The sequence below is a fragment of the Lissotriton vulgaris genome, chromosome 9, assembly GCF_964263255.1.
Source record: "Lissotriton vulgaris chromosome 9, aLisVul1.2, whole genome shotgun sequence".
Classification (NCBI taxonomy): Eukaryota; Metazoa; Chordata; class Amphibia; order Caudata; family Salamandridae; genus Lissotriton; species Lissotriton vulgaris.
In genome coordinates this window covers 799,428,139-799,449,708 of record NC_141697.1, presented here as the reverse complement: position 1 = coordinate 799,449,708, position 21,570 = coordinate 799,428,139, and the positions used below count along the sequence as shown (strand labels likewise).

Here is a 21,570-nt window from a genome sequence, read left to right as displayed (position 1 = left end):
CATGCTTGAAACTCGGTGTTCCGAATCATTCCTTATTTAGATAATAAGCCACCATCCAAGCCCTGTCTTCTTCAAAACTAGACAGCAGCCAGTGATTGTCTGAGGACTCTTAGGATAAATGCACATCCGGACTCTACAGCCAGTCAGCGCTTAGGAATTCTATGGTCGCACTACGATTGGCTACGGAACACCCAATGCTCTACTCCTATGTCATTTACACGTTAGCAGTGCCGTCCACTCTCAGACGACGCCCAGAATATGTTCAGGCATCGGATTGGTTGGTGTTTGACCAGGAAGTGCCTGAATTACAAACAGATGATATGTTTTAGCAGCCCAAGTCCAAGAACGTACGAAGATATTAGGGTGATTTATTTACGGATCGTGTGTGTAAGTAGTAGATAGTTGGTGGTCTTCCCGGGCTGGGGTGCTTGCTAGTAAGAGCATACATTCGGATATTATTAATACGCTTGTTGTCGAAGAAAGGACATCCTCTGTTGGGGAAGTGTGGACATTTAGTGTATGAAAGTGATTTTGTGACGGGGTGGAAAACACTCCTACTTGGGACATGACCGCATAATCTAGCGGGAGCGGTATAGTCTTTTAAAGAATGAAGATATTGTACTGTATATCAGAGGCGCAACTAGAGACAAATTTCCGGGGGGGGGGGGGGGGGGGGGTGAAGATGGGCGTTGCGCGCCTGCTGTGTACAAATGTGTGCGCCCCGGCGTCTCTAAAAGAAAGTGTTTGCCTTAGTTTTCGGGTATAAGTGTTTCCAGTTGCTACTGCTGTGTGTCTTGTACGTTTATTTTCTTGTACCAGCCCGTCTCACGAGTTAAAATGGCCAGAAGGAAGGAAGCACCTCACATTTTGTTATCTGCTACATCTTCCTGGATTATGCCTGCCATTGCATGAATACTAGTGTCGCCAGTTTCGACTAACCTCTCTACCTCCGGCATGCATAGCTGCCAAGTTTTCAGTTTGCCCATGTGTGACATTTTTATAATTTCAGTGTAATCATGAGTGACATTTCAACAATTATGTGTGACATTTTCTCGCAAACAAAATCAAGCAATGAAGATGAGGAAACATTTAAATATAAGAAATTACATCCTTTTGAGGAACAAGAAACTCTAATATATTAAAACTGTTGTAAAGCAACAGAAATGGAAGGACACTAACCTAGTAAAAAGCAGTTACCGCTAATCCTCGTGAAAAAATACAGTTTTGCAAACATGCGTGGGTCATATAAGTTGACAGCTACTGTAAAAAGCTCTAGTTTTACTGTTCTCTCTGACAAAGAAATGTGTCCGGGCGCTTGGAAAATCCAAGTTTTACTTATAATACAAGGCTTTTCCAACTAGGAGCACTTGAATGAGGCCTGCTGACCTTTGCCCCAGACTCCTCTCAGGCGGGGTGAGGAGAGAGTGGCCCATTAGGCCTAAGCTGGCACCACGTCAGCAAGAAGGTGAGTGATGACTTATTCAACCTGGGTTTGTTTACAGTACAGGCTGCCCCAAAGTTTCCCTGAGAAGCCAACAGCCTGCCCTCTGGAAACTGAGCAATGCAGGCGAATATGTCCCAGTTGGGCTGGCGAGCTGTCTCGAGCCCCTTATTGGCCTAAACCGCCCTCCCTTCCTTTTTGGAGCCAGGCTGTATGTACGGAGTTTCTGCTTTCGGAGTACAGTGGGGCTCCCTTGCTTCACTGCCTTGTGGTACCGGGCCCTGCCAGTGAGGGTCACGACAGCGCGGGCTGCCTCTTCCCTCTGCCTTCTCCAAATCGTCACGTTCAAAAACACAAAACAGCAGCAGAACGCATCAGTGCTAGGGTGACCAACCGTCCGTAAATTTCACGGACCGTCCGTAAATTTCACGGACCGTCCGTAATTTGGAGCTCACTTCCGTTGTCGGTGAGAATCCCTTTTATTGACGCCCTTTGTCCGTAATTTTGGGCATTGGCTTTGGGAACATCACTGTTCCCCTGCCAGAACCCTCAGCTCTGATGGGGCGCCTCGCACTGCTCTAAGCTCACACATAGCCCCACCTGAGTACTTCACAGCTTTTAAAAAGACCAATTACGTGTTAACGGGGCTTTGTTGTTTTTTCCGCCCCTTCATCTCCACACTCCCTGCCTCTTGCTGGAAGAATTAAAAATTTGCAAACATTCGTGACAAGAATTTTCAATTCTATTAAGGACTAGGAGGCGAGGATTATGCTTTTCTCATTTCTTTAATGAAATGCTCAGCAGCCAATAAATGAACAAAAAACTACATCTCCCATGAACACCAGGGAGTAACCATAGAGTACAGCGTATAAAAGGTCCACACACTAGTCTGTCTTCCTCTTTCTTTGTGGGAAAATGTCCAAGTTAAAGTAAAACCCTAAATACAACAGGAACAACAATTCCAAACAGGCCGCTGTCATCCAGAGGATCTTGAAAAAGGCAGCCGAAGAACCATGGGTCCAGAAACCAGGAGGAGCAACTGATTCCGCCGAGGAACAAACATCATCACTTCTGGTCTGAACCTGGAAAGAAGATACGAAGCCATAATATCCAAAGTAATATTACTGAACAACAAGTCAGGGAGGGAGAACAAGGAATGAAATATTTGTAACTGCGTATATACAGTCATAATACATTAGCATACATATATGAAACACGGGTGGGATAATCCTCGCCTCCTAGTCCTTAATAGAATTGAAAATTCTTGTCACAAATGTTTGCAAATTTTTAATTGTATGTCAGGACAGGAGGCTCTGATTATGCTTTTTTAAAGCTGATCCACCACCACAGAAGCAACACTATCGATAGGCTTAAAATAAAAAGTCTTAAACACAGAAGCAGATGACCAATCTGCAGCCTTCATGATATCAAACAGAGTAACACCCATGGAATAAGCTTTGGACGCCATCGCTCCACGTGCAGAGTGTGCGCCAAACCCAGAAACATCAATTCCAGCTTCAGATATAAGCCCCCGCACCCAGCGCGCCAAGGTAGCTGGAGAGACAGGGCGAAAAGGCTTTTGTAATGCAATCAGAAGCTGACCCTGCATGTCTGAGCGCAAAGAAGCGGTACTCACCTCATAATCCTTCAGGCATTGAACCACACAAAGGTTGGGGTGAGAAGGAAAAGAAGGATAAGAAATAGAAGGCGTATTAGATTTGGTACGTCTGGAGAGACGAAAGGAAACTCCTTCAGGAGTGAAGCTGCGACCCGCCAGATCCAAAGCGTGTACGTCCGACACGCGCTTACATGAGACCAAACATAGCAACATAGTCAGTTTTGCAGATAGTTGCTTGCGAGATAAGGAAGCATTGGAAGGCCAGGCCTCCAAAAATCTGAGGACAACAGAAACATCCCACAAGGTAACATACTTAGGAGTGGGAGGTTTTGCAAAACGAACTCCTTTAAGTAACCTGGAAACAAAAGGATGTTCACCCGCGGGTTTCCCATCTATGTGGGCATGACCCGCCGAGATAGCCGACCGGAAACCGTTGATAGTCGAATAAGCCAGACCAGAGGTGGCTAAGGAGGCCAAGAAATTAACAATCATGCTGATATCTGCTGAAACGGGATCAACTTGTTGTTGTGAACACCAATCACACCAACGCTTCCAAGACCCCTTATACCGTTTGTGAGTATTGGGAGCCCATGCTTCACTAAGGAGCTTGGAAGCGTCGCTTGAAAGGCCTGGGAGCGACCAGCGATCCCCGAGATCCTCCACGCGAGAAGGGGGAGGGAGCCTGAGAGGATCAGGGGATGAGGATCTCCGAGAGGGTCCAACAGGAGATTCCACAATGGGGGAAGGAGAAACGGTGGAGCCGAACACATTTCTAGAAGGACCGGAAACCACGCTTGAGCCCTCCAGAGAGGGGCAATCAGAATCAGATCCGTCTGAAATAGTTTGGAGTAGGCCAATACCCTGGGAATCATTAGAAATGGAGGGAAGGCATAGCAGAGGGTCGATGGCCACTGCTGGAGAAAGGCATCCGTGGCCAGAGCCTGAGGGTCCGGCCTCCAACTGTAAAAATGCGGAAGTTGCGCATTGAGGCGTGAGGCAAAGAGATCTAGTTGGCAAGGACCCCAACGCCGATGGAGAGCACGGAAGACCCGAGGATGCAGCCTCCAATCGCTGTAATCCCGGAGATGCCTGGAGTGCCAGTCCGCTATCTGATTGTGGCATCCCGGAAGGTACTCCGCAATAACAGTGATCTTCTTCTGCAGACAGAAGTGCCAAAAATCTTTGGCGATCTCCGCCAGGATTCTGGACCTGGTCCCGCCTAGTTTGTTGACATAGCGGACTGCTGATATATTGTCCATCCGGAGAAGGACACAACTGGTCTGCAGGGGGGAAAAACATTTGATCGCAAAGGAACCCGCTAGAAGTTCCAGACAGTTGATATGTAGTGTCAATTCCTGAGGGGACCAACGACCGCCGGTCGAGACCGAGCCGCAACGGGCTCCCCAGCCCCACCGACTGGCATCGGATTCTATCACCAGATCCGGAGACACACCGAAGAGGGCTCGGCCGTTCCAGGCCTCCATGTGGTCCAACCACCACTGCATCTCCCACCGGACCTCCTCCGTAAGAGGAATCTGATCGGAATATCCGAGGCCTTTCCGGAGATGAAGAATTTTCAGGCGCTGCATTGCCCTGTAATGCAGGGGACCCGGAAAAATCGCCTGAATGGATGACGCCAGCAGACCGACTACACGTGCCAACGACCTCAACGACACAGTCGGTCTGGAAATAACAGATGTCAACTCTCTCTTGATATAACGCATCTTTTGGTTGGGCAAGAGAAGTTGACAAGTTACCGAGTCGATCTGAAAGCCCAGGAAATCGATACGCTGGGCTGGAACCAAAACCGATTTCTGAACATTGATTAGAAAACCCAGAGACTGTAAAAGAGTGATGGACAATTCCAGATGTTGAAGAAGTTTGAGTGGACAATCCGCCATAAGGAGAATATCGTCCAGATAAATAATCAACCTGACACCCAGAGACCGAAGATGTTCCACAACTGGTCGCAACAGCTTCGTGAAGCACCATGGTGCCGACGAAAGACCGAACGGGAGAACCTGATACTCGTACCAGACTCCCTGCCAGAGAAACTGGAGAAAACGGCGATGTGGTTTGTAAATCGGAACCGAGAGATATGCATCTTTGAGGTCCAGCCTGACCATCCAATCCCCTTCTCGAAGGAGATCCCTCAAGAGATGGATTCCCTCCATCTTGAAATGTCGATAGACGACTCCGCCGTTGAAGTCTTTCAGGTTGAGAACAAGGCGAGCACCGCCCCCTTTTTTCTCGACCAGAAAGACAGAACTGGCAAACCCCTTTGGATGACGGGTGGTTGGAATCACCGCCCCCTTCTTGAGAAGAGAGTCTATCTCCTCGGAGAGACAAACCTGATCCTGAAGAGAAAAACGCAGACAAGGAGGGGGACAAGTCTGATGCATCGGGTGATAGAATTCTATTCTGAACCCCTGAACAGTTTGTAGCACCCAAGCATCGCCGGAGAGCATGCGCCAATTCTGCAGGAAAAACTGAATGCGACCCCCCAACATCACATCGCATGCATGAATCAGGTTCACCTGTAGAGTGGGAATCCTGGTATTGTCCCTGATGACCACCGGAACGTCCTTTGCCGTACTGGCCTTTTCCTTTTCTGGAAGGATAAAAGTTGGCTCTCGATGAATAACCTGCGTCGTAGGAGCCTCTGTGCTGAGAGGAATTGCCTCTCTGGGACTGATTGGCAGAACCACGGCCGAACGAGCGTCCCCTACCTCGTCCGGCCTTTCCAAAAACCGGACGCATGGCTCGCCGCAAGGAGGCCTGCGCCTTGTCGATGCCACTGAAGGTGGATACAAAGCGCGTGAGTTCCTTAAGGAATGGCTGACCAAACAGGAGGCCGTCCGCCTCAGGGCCCGACTCAGAAGTGGCTAATTCAGAGAGTCTAGGGTCAAGCTTTAACAAGATGGACCTGCGACGTTCCGCAGACATTGCACAATTCGCATTACCCAATTGGCAAATCGCCCGTTGCGCCCATTCGATCATCTCCTTTGGGTTCACAAGGGCAGAAGCTTCCTGTGCTCTGAAACCTAGGTCCAAAATCTTAGTGAGAGGCCCAAGCAGGTCCAACATCTTATCCTGACAGGACCGCCAAGATCTATCCAGGCCCTTCTTTGGGTCCTTGGCATATTTTTTCAAATACGTGACCATCATGGGGTCAACGTCTGGGGTCTCAGCCAAATGGGCAGACAAATCAGGCCTCGGGCATTCTGAGCGCAATCGGGCACGAACCGAAGCCTCAAAAGGCTGACGGATATGTGCCTCAATGTAGGCAGCTACAGCCGGAGAAGGCACCCATGAGGAAGAGTTCGGATGAATGATGTCTGCAGGCTCGAAATTGAGCACCGGAGGACGCTCAGGAGCGTCTACAAAATGCTCCTACAGACCCGTTTTTTAGGTGGAGGAGAAACATGGTCTGAAGATGCAGAGGATAACACATTGTCCGAATCAGCCTCGTGAAGACAAGCAGTTGAGGATGGCGCAGATGCTAAACTTTTCGCCAGACGCTGAAAGTCAGTTTTGTGAGGCTTAACAGGCGACTTCGCCGTTTTCTTGGCAGCAGGCAACCAGCCCTGCTGCTGAGCATAGAGATTGAGATGACGCTTCAAAGGATTAATAGCACGTACAAGTGCTTTGTTAACGGACTGTTGAACACCTTTGTCCAACTGTTCAACCAAATCCTGTTCCAAGGAGCCTTCCTCCTCATCAGCATAATAATAATAGTCGTCTTCAGCGTCATCATAATAATCAGCCATTCTACAGCAAAGTAGAGGTAAGTGCCCACAAGACGACTTGAACAATATGGAGTGTTGACAAAAAACACAAGTCAAGGGGGAGTGTTGAGACCCCAAAGCAGGCTTTGAAGAAGCAGGAATAAACCTGACTCGAAAAAGTATTAGAATGTGGAGGGAGCCAAAGCCTGCACCAAATAGAACACTCTAGGCAGAGCCTATGCCAAGAAATAAACAACCAAAGCCCTCAAAAGACCTCGGTGTCTGACGGGGTTAACTCCGGTGACAGGCCGTGGGCAAAACGTCAATACGCCGTCACTCAACCAGCTGAGGAAACACCAACAACCGGAAATGGGACAGCGCGCATGCGCGACTGTCGCCTGCCCTCGAAGACCGTCGCAAGAGCGCTCGCGCTCCAAAGCAAAACGGAACCCCTGCTCCCGCTCCACTAACAGCGCGCGAGCAGCTAGGAAGCGCTCGTGCAAGGAAAACGGAGGTGAGGCACACGCTCCGACAACAAAGGAAACTGCACGCCGGCAGCAAACAACACGCGCGAAGAGTGAACGGAGACAAAGCCCCAGACGCGCGACCACAAAGCGCAAAGGCAAGCACAAAGCAAATAGCAAGTAACAATGCGCAAAGTCAATAAACAGTAAGAGAGTAAATATAATGCACTTAACTGGCTGCGGAGCAGCAAAGAAAGAGGAAGACAGACTAGTGTGTGGACCTTTTATACGCTGTACTCTATGGTTACTCCCTGGTGTTCATGGGAGATGTAGTTTTTTGTTCATTTATTGGCTGCTGAGCATTTCATTAAAGAAATGAGAAAAGCATAATCAGAGCCTCCTGTCCTGACATAGAATTAGCCCCCCACCACGCCTCCGAAATTTGTAGTAGCCCACACTCCCTGACTTGTGCCTTCCCATAGATGAACCTGGGTATGCAAAGACCACGCCTCTCACAGGAGCCACTACATATGGGAGCAAAGGATAGGTGTAGGGAGGGTGGGAGCTTCTGAAGAGCTGTTTCCCTGTCAATGGATAAGAAAGAGAAGCTGTGCATGGGATCTCTCTTGTGGACGATGTTCTAATGTGAAGGGCTATCACAATGGGAGGGCAGAGGAGGTAGTATGCCCCAGGCCTGTGATCTTTCAGGGCCCCATGCTGATGGAAGGATGGATGGCTAAATGAAAGCGGTATGGAGAGAGAAAGGGAGGATGGATGACTGAAAGGGTGAATGGGTGGATGGATGAGTGACTGGGTGGATGAATGAGTAAGTGAAAGGGTAGCTGGATGGGTGAAAGGGTAGATGGCTGGATGGATGAGTGAATGGATGGATGGGTGGAAGAGTGGATGGATGAATGCACAGATGGATAAGGTGAAAGGATGAATGGAGGGATAGATAGTGAAAGGGTGAATGTGTGGAAGGATGAGTGACTGGGTGGATGAATGAGTAAGTGAAAGGAAGGCTGGATGGTTGAAAGGGTAGATGGCTGGATGGATGAGTGAAAGAGTAAATGGATGAGTGTACGGATGGATAAGGTGAACTGATGGATGGAGGGATAGAGGAGTGGAAGGATGGATGGATAGATGATGGATAGGTTTGCAAATGGTTGAATATTTATATGGATGGGCACCCAGACGGAAGGACAGAGTGAATGGTGAAAGACTGAATGATGGATGAAAGAATGATTACACTTTGTAACCCCCATCACGTTAAGTACATTTCCTATAGATTGACTTTCACATTTATATGAGTCATTGTTTGTATATAATATGTGTGTGATGTAACTCATGCCGACACCCTGTTTTTCTTACTTGGGATGAGTAGCACTATAAAATAAATTAAATACACATAAGAGAGGTTCTACGTGAAGAGGAGGGTCACTATTGGAGGGTGGGAGCAAGGCTGGACTGTCCGGACCGGACATCGGGCGTTTCCCTGGGAGGCTGGAAAGGTGGTGGTGGGGGGCGGTTTTGTTAACGCAAAAAGACTTGCACACTAATTGAAAGCTGAGCGCATACTGAAAAACCATGAAGTGCACAATTATCTCAACCTAATATAAACTTCTTTTGACTTGTACTTAAGTAGTTGTCTATTTACTTACTTGCATACTATTGAGCGACCTCTTCTGATTTGCCTGTAAAACGTAACTTTTGTCCTGAATTTTGACCTTCTATCCTGAATTTTTGTCCTGAATTTTGACCCTTTGTCCTGAATTTTTACACTCACCGTCTTGAATTTGCACCCATGCCAGTTGGTCACCCTAATCTGTGCAGCATGGCCACAACAGCAATCTTCACCTATAATTAACTGAATTTGAAGCAAGCAGATGCGTGGTGTGCATATAATGATCGGATGTGAAACAGTCAGGTGCGTAATTATAGAGGAGTGTATTGTGCCACTTGGGCTCTGCGTGCTAGCACATTCAACTGTAAAACTTTAAAATCATGATACCTGGGCTATGTTGGGCACTTCCTGCGTCGAAGGCCGGCGAGAGGCAGTGCTGGCCGGTCTCCAGAAGCCCAACTCGGACCCCGCTCGCAACATTGAGCAACGCCGGCTGCCAGGCATGAGGTCGCGGCTCAGCTACATAGCTGCTGCACAGTCAGGAACTTTTTCTGGGCACTGCAAACCACTCCGGTTCGTGTTTTAATCAGCAGCCTAAATGTTTGCCGCCAGCTGAGGATGTAAACTTCTAATTCAACTGCGGCGGGCAGGCAACTGCAGCAGGACCCACCGCCTATCGCACTGGGCACTCGCCGACTCCTCCCACATGATCAGTGAAATGGTAATGCTGCGGCCGCGCGGTGAGCCCAATCCTAATGAGGTCTGGTTCATTGTAAATAGTAGCAGCATTCCTCGAGCTCAGGCAGCCCCCAAACCTGTCGGGAACAGCATAGAGCAATGGCTGCCACTCTGCACTTTGTTCAGAGTAAAACGTGGTGGGTTAGCAGCCAGCGTTTTGAGCGCTTCACACCCCAGGAGGCTCTACAAATGTGTGACTTTGCATTTCAGTGCAGTGATTCGGATCACCATTCTGAAATGCGGTAGTGTCACTCCTGATGCATGATACTTGGGAGGGCTGGGCATGGCCTCTAGAGTAATGTTTCACATCGTACAGCCTGTTCCACTTTCCCTCGCTTATGCCTCAGAGAATCACCAGCCCTTGGGCACACACATACCGCATCCCACTGTTGAGTGAGCCTGGCTCACATTAAGTATTTGGTTCTGCCCTTGTCCTGTAGGACTTCTGAGGCATTGGGAGCCAATCTTGGATACTGCTTGGCCTCCTCTTCCCTTTTTAATACAGATTTGATTAGAGAAGACGTAGCGTTCTGCTAATGAAATAACAGTTGGCAGGGTATGCCCAGACGTGGGTCCCTTGCTCACTTTGCCACTGAATTCAAGCTAGCCTGGCTGATACCGGTCCCAGGATGGTTGTTTCTGGTCCAGGGAAGACATGGCTCGGCAGTTCAGGTGGGACTGTTCCCATGAGGCACAGGGTCAGACTGATTTGAACTGGGGTGGCGGAGTGAGCTAAATAATTGATGGATTGAAGCCAGATCAGTGTTCACTTGTTTTGTTCTTTTATGTGTGAAACTGAAGGAAGCAAGGAATATTGTACTGTGGCTTAAATGCAATCTGTGTGACTTGGAAATCTGCGGTGCTCCAAACCATTTAGTTAGATTTTGACTAAATTATGTGATCCTAGACGAGTCAATTTGCTTCAGTGTGCCTCATTTTTAATGAATGCAAACTCTGAGAGCACCTGTTAGAAATTACGTTCAGATTGTGAACTGTGCAAAAACATGAGCCGTGATCTTGTTTTCAAAAATACCACAATTTCACACCTTTTATAATTATATGGGTCACAGAATTTCTATGTGGCTACTTGTGTGGATGTTATTTATTGAATTGTCCAGAGTTTATCTATAAACTTCCTTAATTGAATGTGTTGCTCACAGCAGAAATACAATGCACTGCAGTAATCTGAGAGAATTGCTGTTAAAGTAATTGACCATTTCATTATTTAAATGGCAACAATGGCTCGCCTTATGTTTTTTTCTCTTGGAGTCAAGCCAGGCACCAGTGTTGGCTATTCCTACGAGTCCTCTGGATTTTCTACCTCTTGCTGTCAAGACTCTCCCTTAACCTTGTTCTAACGAGGCAACAGCCTGCAAGATTACCCTTCACACCACGCCACCTAGCACAATGACCAAGTTGGGCCAGGAGGGAAATAATCTCTCACATCACGTCTTGCTAGGTGCCCGCAACTCGGAGCCTCCATGCGGTTGCCAAACAATCTGCATCTAGCTGTAAGTCCGCACAGCATATGGCTGTCCTGAGCATACCAGTAATGGAATAGGCCCAAGGAGTCTTGTATCCTGATTACCCAGAGGCCATGAGTTACTGGATCTACCATCACAGTGAGCTGATCAAAGATCATTCAGCTAACGTCTTCTCTTTCTTTTAAGCAAGACCGCATACATCCCAAGCAAGTTGATCAGTCACCCAAACGGACACTGCACAGTACTCTTGACCAAGAGACCTGCATATATCCTGATGAACACCCTTCGGTAAAATCCCACAGTTGGCATCCCCCTCTTGCCTGATGCCCAACTCCCATACAGCACACTGTGGTTAGTGCAAGAAAACAGACCTGGGATAAAGCTTAGTCAACCTGCCCTATGCAATAGAATGTCAAGGAAAACCTGTTCCAACCGGCCTTCTTTCTTCATGCACTTCGTTATCCATTGACTCCAATTTCCAAGCACTGTTGCAACATAGTAAAATTTATACCATAAACAACTGCACCTGGGTGGTCTTTTTGCAACGTAGGCAAAAGGAAAGACAATTGTCTCAAATGTAACCAATGTGCATGTTTAAACATCACAGTAAAACTGGTATATTTGATGGTTTACCACATCACAATGGAAAACCATCTGCCATCTCCACCAAATAGCTTGTGGCAATTGTGTGGGAAAAATATCAAATAAATAAGCAATGTACTGCACTTTGTTTTTTGCCGTACAAATCAAAATCTGCTGGTAAAACCCAGTCATAAATGTAATATTGCTACCAGGCTTTATCCTTCGATTGTACTATTTGCTGTAAACTTTGCCTTCTTGAAATAACTATTGAGCAAAGTATTGCTGATGATCAGAGTTATTCTGTTTCAAATATCATCTGCATGCCTTAAAAGACTGAAGAATTTAGGCTTGAAAAATGCAAGGAAACGGCCTCTATGGAGACACAATAAAGAAACAAGAAGAACATGACTGTGATGCCTAAGAATGCATCCATTTTGAGGCCAGCAACGTTCGACACTCCTGACTAGCTGGCAAAGCCTAAGCGTGCCTGACGAGAAGAAAAAACTACCTTTAAAACGGACAACTATGTTCCTTCTCTGATACTGGCCTCTTCTCAAAATTCACATGCACTCCATGGTAATATACAGATAAATATAGTGACGGATTCTGCACTGCAGAGTACCCACGCTACCAAATAACGTATGACAGCTATGCACACTTTAAAAAAATGTTAACCATTGATTTAAAAAGTCCTGATTTGCACTGTTGTCATAGGTCATGGAATACATTCTGTTTAGTGCATCTGATGATTTAATTTCTGGGATTAAAAATGATAATTTGAAGCATAAGTTGATGATTGATTTCCTTACGTTGTTATGCTACTTTTAATTTAGTGATTTTACTTTCTAGTTTCAACACAATCTTCTGTGGACATGAAGGTGTCATTGTTAACCTGTTACTGGAGGCGCTTTGATGCCACACTGCACCTGCCTATTTGTATGACCTTGGGGATGACCGCCTGTGTTGCCCTGGAAGTGCTCTTCATTATCCTACAAGATCAAGGCCCTGTGCAAGAGTTTCGAGTTGTCCACCTATTCCTGTTCAGTGTCCTGATGCTGAACCTGTTGGCAAATATGGTGGCATTTATGAAGACAAATCCGAGCATTAGAGGGGTGTTCCTGACTGACAGCTCGTTGGGAAAAGGCTGGGAGTGAGTATGAACAAAGACCAGGAATTGGAGGACAAAAAGCTTTGATGACTCTGTATGTGTTTTTGTTAATCATATTGGTACAACTGTTTGTTTGAAAATATATCTATATTGTCGAAGCACATCTCTGTATTGCTAGGGTCATGTGTAACTTGACTAACCCTGTCAGAAATGGGGTCTCTATTCTGCAGTCGGTAAGCACCCTGTCCAAGTAAGGACCCTCACTCTAGGGTAAGTTACACAGCTTTTCCACATTGGTAGCTTGTGACTTGCTTCGCCCTCCCAAAATACCACTTTTACACAATGTCTCAAACAGGACGAAGCAGGAGACATATAAAACAACAACACCTAGAAAGGGGTTTCACTTTATAAAATGAAGCACATCTAAGACTCTTTTTAGAATAAAGCTTGCGGTTTTATTTATGCAATGCTCTCTAACAGAAAGGCTTTCCAAAATGTCAAATGAACCACATTCAAATATGTTGGAACCTAATGATGTCAGGTCACCTAGGGTAGCCTGGCCTAGGGTAAGACAAAATCATTAGAGGCACATGTGTGAAGGTTGCAAACCACCCAGCAGTAATCCAATGCAATATCACTCAAAAATGACACTACACCAATATTTGGAAAAATACGAGCTTGTTTATAAAAATATTCTTTGCTCTTGTTGTCAATTATGTAGCTTTAGTTCATACGGTTCATTACATTACATTTCACAGTAGAATTATGAATTTCTTCACAGTTGTCAAGATACTTCACTTTTTGGCTTCCCTGCACAACAACACATCCCTTTGGTCCCCAAGTAACAATGACTGTACTCCCCTGAATTTAATTAGACTTAACCTCTCTAATTGAGCTTAACACATTCAAAGGAATACTTTCTAGATTTGGATCCTTCACAAGTACAGGCTAGCATATACAGCTTCTCAACTCTAACTTTCCTCCTTCTGCCTGTAAACAGGGCTATTTGGCATCTTTAGATACTTCTGACAGTTTTTCTCAAGAGTATATATCAACCTTCAGCTGTTATCCCAAGGTTTCACAGGGAATGAGCGACTAGCCTCCCTCAAACATCGGCTGTCATCTAGCCCCAACTCCTTATAGGCCTGGCTAAATGAGGGCAGTTTAGTTGCTATTTCCAAGTTCTCCCCACTCTCACCAGTTCCCAGATGAAATGCTGATCTCCTCCGTTACTTCCCCTCCCTCTCCTCACCTATGGCATTCACTGGCCAGCTTTAGTTGGTGGGAGGGCTCCGCTAACGGGAGGGTTCAGTCTCCCTCCTCAGTCACCACGGGCTTCAGAGCCGATCTCCCCGGAAATAGAGAGGACTTCGCCCACGTCCTCGGGCGGCCGCTCCTCCCGCTGAACTACAGCGGGAAGGAACAGCTCAGTCTACTTTTGGCGCTTCCCCTCACCTCACCTTCGTGGGAGCTGACGGAAGCACTACTCTCCCCGTCCTGCGCAGGAGTCGCGCAACAACGCCACTTCTCTCCTCACCGGCTGCTTCTCGGTAAGGACACTCCTACCAGCCCCGCCTCCGCTGCGCTGATGCCAGGGAGAGACGCTTCTCTCTCTCTCTCTCTCCCGCGCAGAAGCGGAACCGGAACACCACTGCTTGGCAGCTTCCCCTGAACTTCTCTGTCACCCAAAAGCCGGTAACTGCCCAAGAGAAACACAGGAGGCACTCGACAGGGACGTGGCAGACTTCCTCAGCGCCCGCTATTAGTTGACCTCAATGGGGTAAGAAGTGAGTCAGAAGTCGGGTGGCTTGATGGCTTTATCCCGATGGCCGCTTTGGAACTGGGTTACTCCCTTAAACACCTCCAGCTGGATCTGACCCACTCGCGGGAATATGCCTGAGGGGGGAAGGAATAAAAAGGGGAAGAGAGTCTATAGGAAGGGCTAGATGGTCCTTCCCTTTTCCTTCACTGTCCAGTGGATGGGGCCTCTCTCCTTATAAGCTCCCCCACCCACTCTTCCTTCTGAGACCAGATGACACCGGGGCTCAGGGTCTCCAGGATCTTCCACAGCAGGGTCAGGTCAGCAATTACAAGGGAAGATGGGCGGTGCAACAGTAAGGTGCGTCCCTACACTGGGAGGTCAACCCTCTGATGGTCCTACCCTCGCCTTATACTACAGCCTTAACTCCAGCCAGCCTCCTCTGTAAAGACAAAATGGCTGACCAGCATTCTGCCTTTTAAAGGCTGACCCTCAGAGGTCCAGAAGGGACCAGAAGGTTCTGGAATGCCCTACTCTACCCTATGGGACAGGTCCTAGGTATGACAGTTGTGACAGTTGGTAGCCACCATTTTGTGACTCCAAGGAAATTCCTGTCGGGAAAGGCCTCTAGGCCTGAGGTGAAAAACTATGAGGGTGAAAGAGCACCTATCCCCTAGACCAACACCTTAAAAAATCTAGTGGACACAAAAATAAATAAAGTCATGAGGGGCAAAAAGGGGACAAAATAAATAATAAATTGGAGGGACTACGCAAAAGGTCAGACAGGTCTAACACGCGTCCCCCCCCCCCAGCTGAAAGTGGGGAGAGCTACCCAACCCCTTGGGAGTCCTCATCACTAAGGCGGAAATACCTAGAGAGACCGTCTGCATTGGCGTGGTCTACTCCGGGCCGATGTTCCACCCGGAAGTCAATTCCCTGTAGGGAGATGGACCACCTCAACGGCTTGGGATTCTCCCCCTTCATCTGCATTAGCCAACGAAGGGGCCGGTGGTCAGTCTGAACCAGGAAGTGCGAGCCAAACAGGTATGGCCGCAGCTTCTTCAGAGCCCACACCACCGCAAAAGCTTCCCTCTCAATTGCACTCCACTTCTGTTCCCGGGGAAGCAGTCTCCTGGATAAGAAGACTACAGGCTGATCCAGGCCCTCTTCATTCAGTTGCGATAACACTGCCCCAATGCCATGTTCTGATGCATCTGTCTGGACAATGAACTCCTTGGAGAAGTCTGGGGCCCTCAGGACCGGTGCTGCACACATTGCCTGCTTCAGTTTCTCAAAAGCTTGCTGACAAGCTTCCGTCCAAACTACCCGTCGAGGTTGTTTCTTGGAGGTGAGCTCTGTGAGGGGCGCTACAATAGTGCCATACCCCTTCACAAAGCGACGGTAGTAGCCTGTGAGGCCCAGGAAAGCTCGGATCTCAGTCTGTGTCTTGGGGGGGTTGCCAGGCCATGATTGCCTCAATCTTTGCCTGCAGGGGCTGCACTGTCCCCCTACCCACCAAGTGTCCAAGGTACACAACCGACCCCTGCCCAATCTGGCATTTGCTGGCCTTGATTGTCAATCCAGCTTGTTTCAGGGCCTGGAGAACTGCTTGCAAATGTTGCAAATGGTCCTCCCAACTGCTACTGAAGACAGCAATGTCATCCAGGTAAGCAGCGGAGAAACCCTCCATTCCAGAGAGGACCTGATTCACCAGCCGCTGAAATGTGGCAGGGGCATTTTTGAGCCCAAAGGGCATCACGCAAAATTGGAAGTGTCCCTCAGGCGTGGAGAAGGCTGACCTTTCCTTTGCTCCATCTGTCAAGGAGATCTGCCAGTACCCTGAAGTGAGGTCAAAGGTACTTAGGTATTGGGCAGCTCCTAGCCGGTCAATTAATTCATCCGCCCTAGGGATCGGATGAGCATCAGTCTTTGTAACTGAGTTCAGTCCCCGTAATCCACACAGAACCTCAGTTCCTGCGTGGTGCCCGGTGCAGCGGCTTTTGGCACTAGCACCACCGGGCTGGACCAAGGGCTGTTAGATGGTTCTATAACTCCTAGCTCTAGCATCTTGGCAACCTCTCCATGGATGCTAGCCTTCACCTTGTCGGACAGCCGGTAGGTCTTTGACTTCACTGGTGGGCTGTCCCCTGTGTCCACATCATGGGTACACAGGTGAGTCCTTCCCGGGACAAGGGAGAACAACGTAGAGTACTGCTCCAGTATCTGGCGGCAGTCCTCCCGCTGTTCAGGAGTTAGAGTGGGAGAGAGAATCACTCCCTCCACTGACCCATCCTTTTCCTGAGACGAAAACAAATCCGGGAAAGGTTCGCTTTCCGCTTCCTCTCCCCCATCAGTCACCATCATTAAGATGACCTCTGGCCTCTCATGGTGGGGTTTGAGTCGGTTGGCATGCAGCACCCGTAGGGGCTGTCGAGGGGTCTTAAGGTCCACCAGGTATGTGGCCTTACCCTTCTTCTCCAACACCTCAAAGGGGCCTGTCCAGCGATCCTGGAGGGCACTAAGCTCTCCAGGCTCCATCACCCACACTTTCTGGCCAGGCTCCAATTCCACCTGGTGAGCATTGTGGTCATACCACTCTTTCATGACTGCCTGGCTGGCCTCCAAGTTGTCAGAAGCTTGCTTCCACAACTTCGCCATCTGGCTCCTGAAGGCCAGCATGTAGCTCACCACATCCTGGGGGGGTTTCCTGGGAGACTTCTCCCAACCATCCTTCACCAGGCTGAGAGGACCGCGTACAGGGTGCCCATACAGAAGTTCGAAGGGGCTGAAGCCCACTCCCTTTTGTGGCACTTCCCTGTAGGAAAATAGCAAACAGGGTAGGAGGACGTCCCATTTTCTCCGCAGGCTTTCGGGCAGACTTCTGATCATGCCCTTCAAGGTTTTGTTGAACCTCTCAACCAGTCCATTCGACTGGGGGTGATAAGGAGTGGTGAACCGGTAGGTCACTCCACACTCCTTCCACATTGCCCGCATGTATGCTGACATAAAGTTGGTTCCCCTGTCAGACACAACTTCTTTGGGGAAACCCACTCGGGTAAAGATCCCCATTAGGGCCTTAGCCACTACAGGTGCAGGGACTGTCCTCAGAGGAATTGCCTCTGGGTACCGTGTGGCATGATCCACCAGAACCAGGATGAACCTGTGACCAGCTGTTGTTGGTGGATCTAAGGGCCCTACAATGTCGATGCCCACCCTTTCAAAGGGGGTGCTAACGACTGGAAGTGGTTCCAGGGGAGCTTTCAGCTTCACCCCTGTTTTCCCACTGGCCTGGCAGGATACACATGTCCGACACTAAGTGTTGGACGCCACTTTCATCTGAGGCCAGTAAAAGTGGGGGACAAGCCGAGCAAAAGTCTTGTCCTGACCTAAGTGTCCTGCCAAGGGTATAGCATGAGCCAATTCCAGCAGAAAGGCTCGGTATCGTTGCGGGACTACCAAGGCCCTTGATGAACCAGGTAAGGGTACCTTGGGTTCACTGTAGAGGAGTCCATCCTCCCAGTAAATGTGGTAGTGTCCCGTAACATCACCTGCTGCCTGGGCTTCAGCCTGTCGCCTCAGTCCCTCAAGGGTAGGGCACTCCCTCTGCCCCTTACAGAATTACTCTCTGGTAGGCCCTCCCTCCACATGCCACTCAGCAGGGTTGGGTAGGTCCTTCAGGGAGACTACTTCCCGCTCCACGGACTCCTGGTCCACCACCGCAGGTGGCCGATCTGTCACATGGGGTGCGGAAGCCGAAGCAGGCTCTTCCTGTCTTCGGGTCTGTCCCTTTTTGGCAGCGGGTTGGGCCATTGTTCCAGGCTCCAACCCAGGCGAACTCCCTCTTCGGGCAGTCGCAGACCGTGGGCTCACACAGGCCCAGTCAGGTGTACCCAGCATCGCAGAGTGCGTCCGGTATTCCACCTCTCTCCAAGCGTTGTGCTCCATATCATTCCCCAGCAGACAATCAACTGGCACTGCAGGGCTTACGGCAACTCGAAGTGATCCTGCAACCCCTTCCCACTCAAAGGGAACCTCAGCCACTGGATAGTGGCCCATTCTGCCGTCAGCCATCGCGGCGGGGTGGAGTACATGGGGAACCACCTGCTCTGGAGACACCAGTTGACTTCTCACCATAGTCATACTGGCTCCTGTATCTCTCAGAGCCTCCCCTCTCTGGCCATTGATGGTGACCCATTGCCCATACTTAGCAGTATTTGGGGGCACCTGGATCTTAGGAACCATCTCCCGATCTCCCAGGGACACTAAGGTGACACCCGCCCACTCACCCCCCTTATCTAAGGGCAACTCCTCCCCGAGCGCTACACTAGCTACTCCCGGTGGTTTTCCTCCGGTGGGAGGGGGTGGTCTCTTTGGGCATCTGACATCTCCCTTATAATGTCCAACACAACCACACTCGAAACAGTGGAGAACCCTTGGCTGCTGGCTTTGGCCAGGATTAGGGTTTCTGGGCGGGTTAGCCTTAGGGGTGAAACCTGTTCCCTTCCCCTGGAATTGGTTTTGGGGACCTTTAGAGAACTCCCTCTTTTTATCTCCCCCCTCCTTCTTCTGAGGGGCGCCCTGTCCGACCTTCTGGGAATCTCCTCCAGTCCCCTTTGAGGACACTCAGGTACTTGCCCAGATGTCCGCCTCCGCTGCAAGCTTCCGGGGATTGGTCAGCTTGCTGTCCACCAGGTGTTGGCGCAGCTTGGGAAAGCATTTCTCGAGGAGGTGCTCTTTCAAAAATAGATCATACAACCCCTCATAATCCTTCACCTCACTGCCCTTTACCCAGCCCTCCAAGGCCTTTCTTGCGTAATCAAGGAAGTCCACCCAGTTCTGGGTGCTTAACTTGTGGCTCCCCCTGAACTTCTGGCGATATTTCTCAGGGGTTAACCCAAACTTCCTGATCAAGGCTAGCTTCATGGTGGGGTAGTTGGTCTGCTCCTCTGGTTCCAGGGCCAGCAAGGTGTCCCGACCAGCAGGAGGCATGTACTTATACAAACCACCCCCCCAGTGCTTCTCCTGCACCCCATGGGCTCTTAGGGAGACCTCATAGGCAGCCAACCATTTGGCTATGTCATCCCCCTGACTATAGCTAGCAATGAGGTCTTTTGGCAAATAGGGTCTGGACTCCCTGGCTGTTTCTTTGGATTCGCTGCCACCATTCATCACAGGAGAGGACCCCCGTTGCAGGGTCTGGAGTTCCAACTCTTTCAACCTGAACTCATGAGCCATCCTCCGCTCTTCCTTCTCCTGCTCCAGCTTATCCAACTCCCATTTTAATTGTCTCATTTCCCTCCTGTCAGTGAGCTCTGCTTCGGTCAAGCTTCCCACGGAGACACTACTGCCCCTCCTGGAGTAAGACACGGGTCATGGGAGTAGGTTTTCCCCCTCTGAGTGGAATAATCCATCTATCTCCACAACCGTGTCCCGGTCTGTCCCTTCTTCCTCCTCCTTCCCTTCTTTGTGTGCTTCCACCCAAGCCCTTAGACTGGTCTGGAGTTCCCCCTTCCTGGCACCATGCTTAAAAAATACCCCCATTTGTTGGCAGAAATCTTTCAGCTGAGCCACAGAATAGGTGTCCAGTTTTTCTAGTGCAAACTCCATTTTGAAAAAGGCAATCCCAAGTTATACACACAAGGAAATTTGAGTTGCAAGGGCAACCTGAAGCTACCTCCACCCCACCACCAGGAACAAATTTGGAAAAACAAAAGTAAAAATTAGGAGGGCCGCTAGGAGAAAACTCCTGGTGTAGGCTAGTGGATTACGCTCAATTACTACAGAGTAGTTGCAACCACAGTCAAGATCCCACCGCTAGACACCAACTTGTTGGAACCTAATGATGTCAGGTCACCTAGGGTAGCCTGGCCTAGGGTAAGACAAAATCATTAGAGGCACATGTGGGAAGGTTGCAAACCACCCAGCAGTAATCCAATGCAATATCACTCAAAAATGACAGTACACCAATATTTGGAAAAATACGAGCTTGTTTATAAAAATATTCTTTGCTCTTGTTGTCAATTATTTAGCTTTAGTTCATACGGTTCATTACATTACATTTCACAGTAGAATTATGAATTTCTTCACAGTTGTCAAGATACTTCACTTTTTGGCTTCCCTGCACAACAACACATCCCTTTGGTCCCCAAGTAACAATGACTGTACTCCCCTGAATTTAATTAGACTTAACCTCTCTAATTGAGCTTAACACATTCAAATGAATACTTTCTAGATTTGGATCCTTCACAAGTACAGGCTAGCATATACAGCTTCTCAACTCTAACTTTCCTCCTTCTGCCTGTAAACAGGGCTATTTGGCATCTTCAGATACTTCTGACAGTTTTTCTCAAGAGTATATATCAACCTTCAGCTGTTATCCCAAGGTTTCACAGGGAATGAGCGACTAGCCTCCCTCAAACATCGGCTGTCATCTAGCCCCAACTCCTTATAGGCCTGGCTAAATGAGGGCAGTTTAGTTGCTATTTCCAAGTTCTCCCCACTCTCACCAGTTCCCAGATGAAATGCTGATCTCCTCCGTTACTTCCCCTCCCTCTCCTCACCTATGGCATTCACTGGCCAGCTTTAGTTGGTGGGAGGGCTCCGCTAACGGGAGGGTTCAGTCTCCCTCCTCAGTCACCACGGGCTTCAGAGCCGATCTCCCCGGAAATAGGGAGGACTTCGCCCACGTCCTCGGGCGGCCGCTCCTCCCGCTGAACTACCGCAGGAAGGAACAGCTCAGTCTACTTTCGGTGCTTCCCCTCACCTCACCTTCGTGGGAGCTGACGGAAGCACCACTCTCCCCGTCCTGCGCAGGAGTCGCGCAACGACGCCACTTGTCTCTTCACCGGCTGCTTCTCGGCAAATACACTCCTACCAGCCCCGCCTCGGCTGCGCTGATGCCAGGGAGAGACGCTTCTCTCTCTCTCCCGCGCAGAAGCGGAACCGGAACACCACTGCTTGGCGGCTTCCCCTGAACTTCTCTGTCACCCAAAAGCCGGTAACTGCCCAAGAGAAACACAGGAGG

At 49.1% G+C, this 21,570-nt stretch overlaps 1 protein-coding gene across 2 annotated transcripts in view; it reads left to right on the top strand.

Moving 5' to 3' along the window:
• The first annotated feature begins 249 nt into the window (after window positions 1–249).
• The window catches only part of LOC147692286 (putative palmitoyltransferase ZDHHC24), a 186,258-nt gene continuing 164,937 nt past the window's right edge, over window positions 250–21,570 (top strand). The window contains exons 1-2 of one of the 2 annotated variants that reach the window (XM_086938545.1): window positions 250–347; window positions 12,529–12,829. In XM_086938545.1, coding sequence (XP_086794671.1) covers window positions 12,552–12,829 — 278 coding nt within the window. In that variant the 5' untranslated portion in view covers window positions 250–347; window positions 12,529–12,551. Of the gene's footprint in view, window positions 390–12,528; window positions 12,830–21,570 lie in introns of both variants that reach the window. The other variant, XM_086938544.1, reaches the window with a different exon arrangement.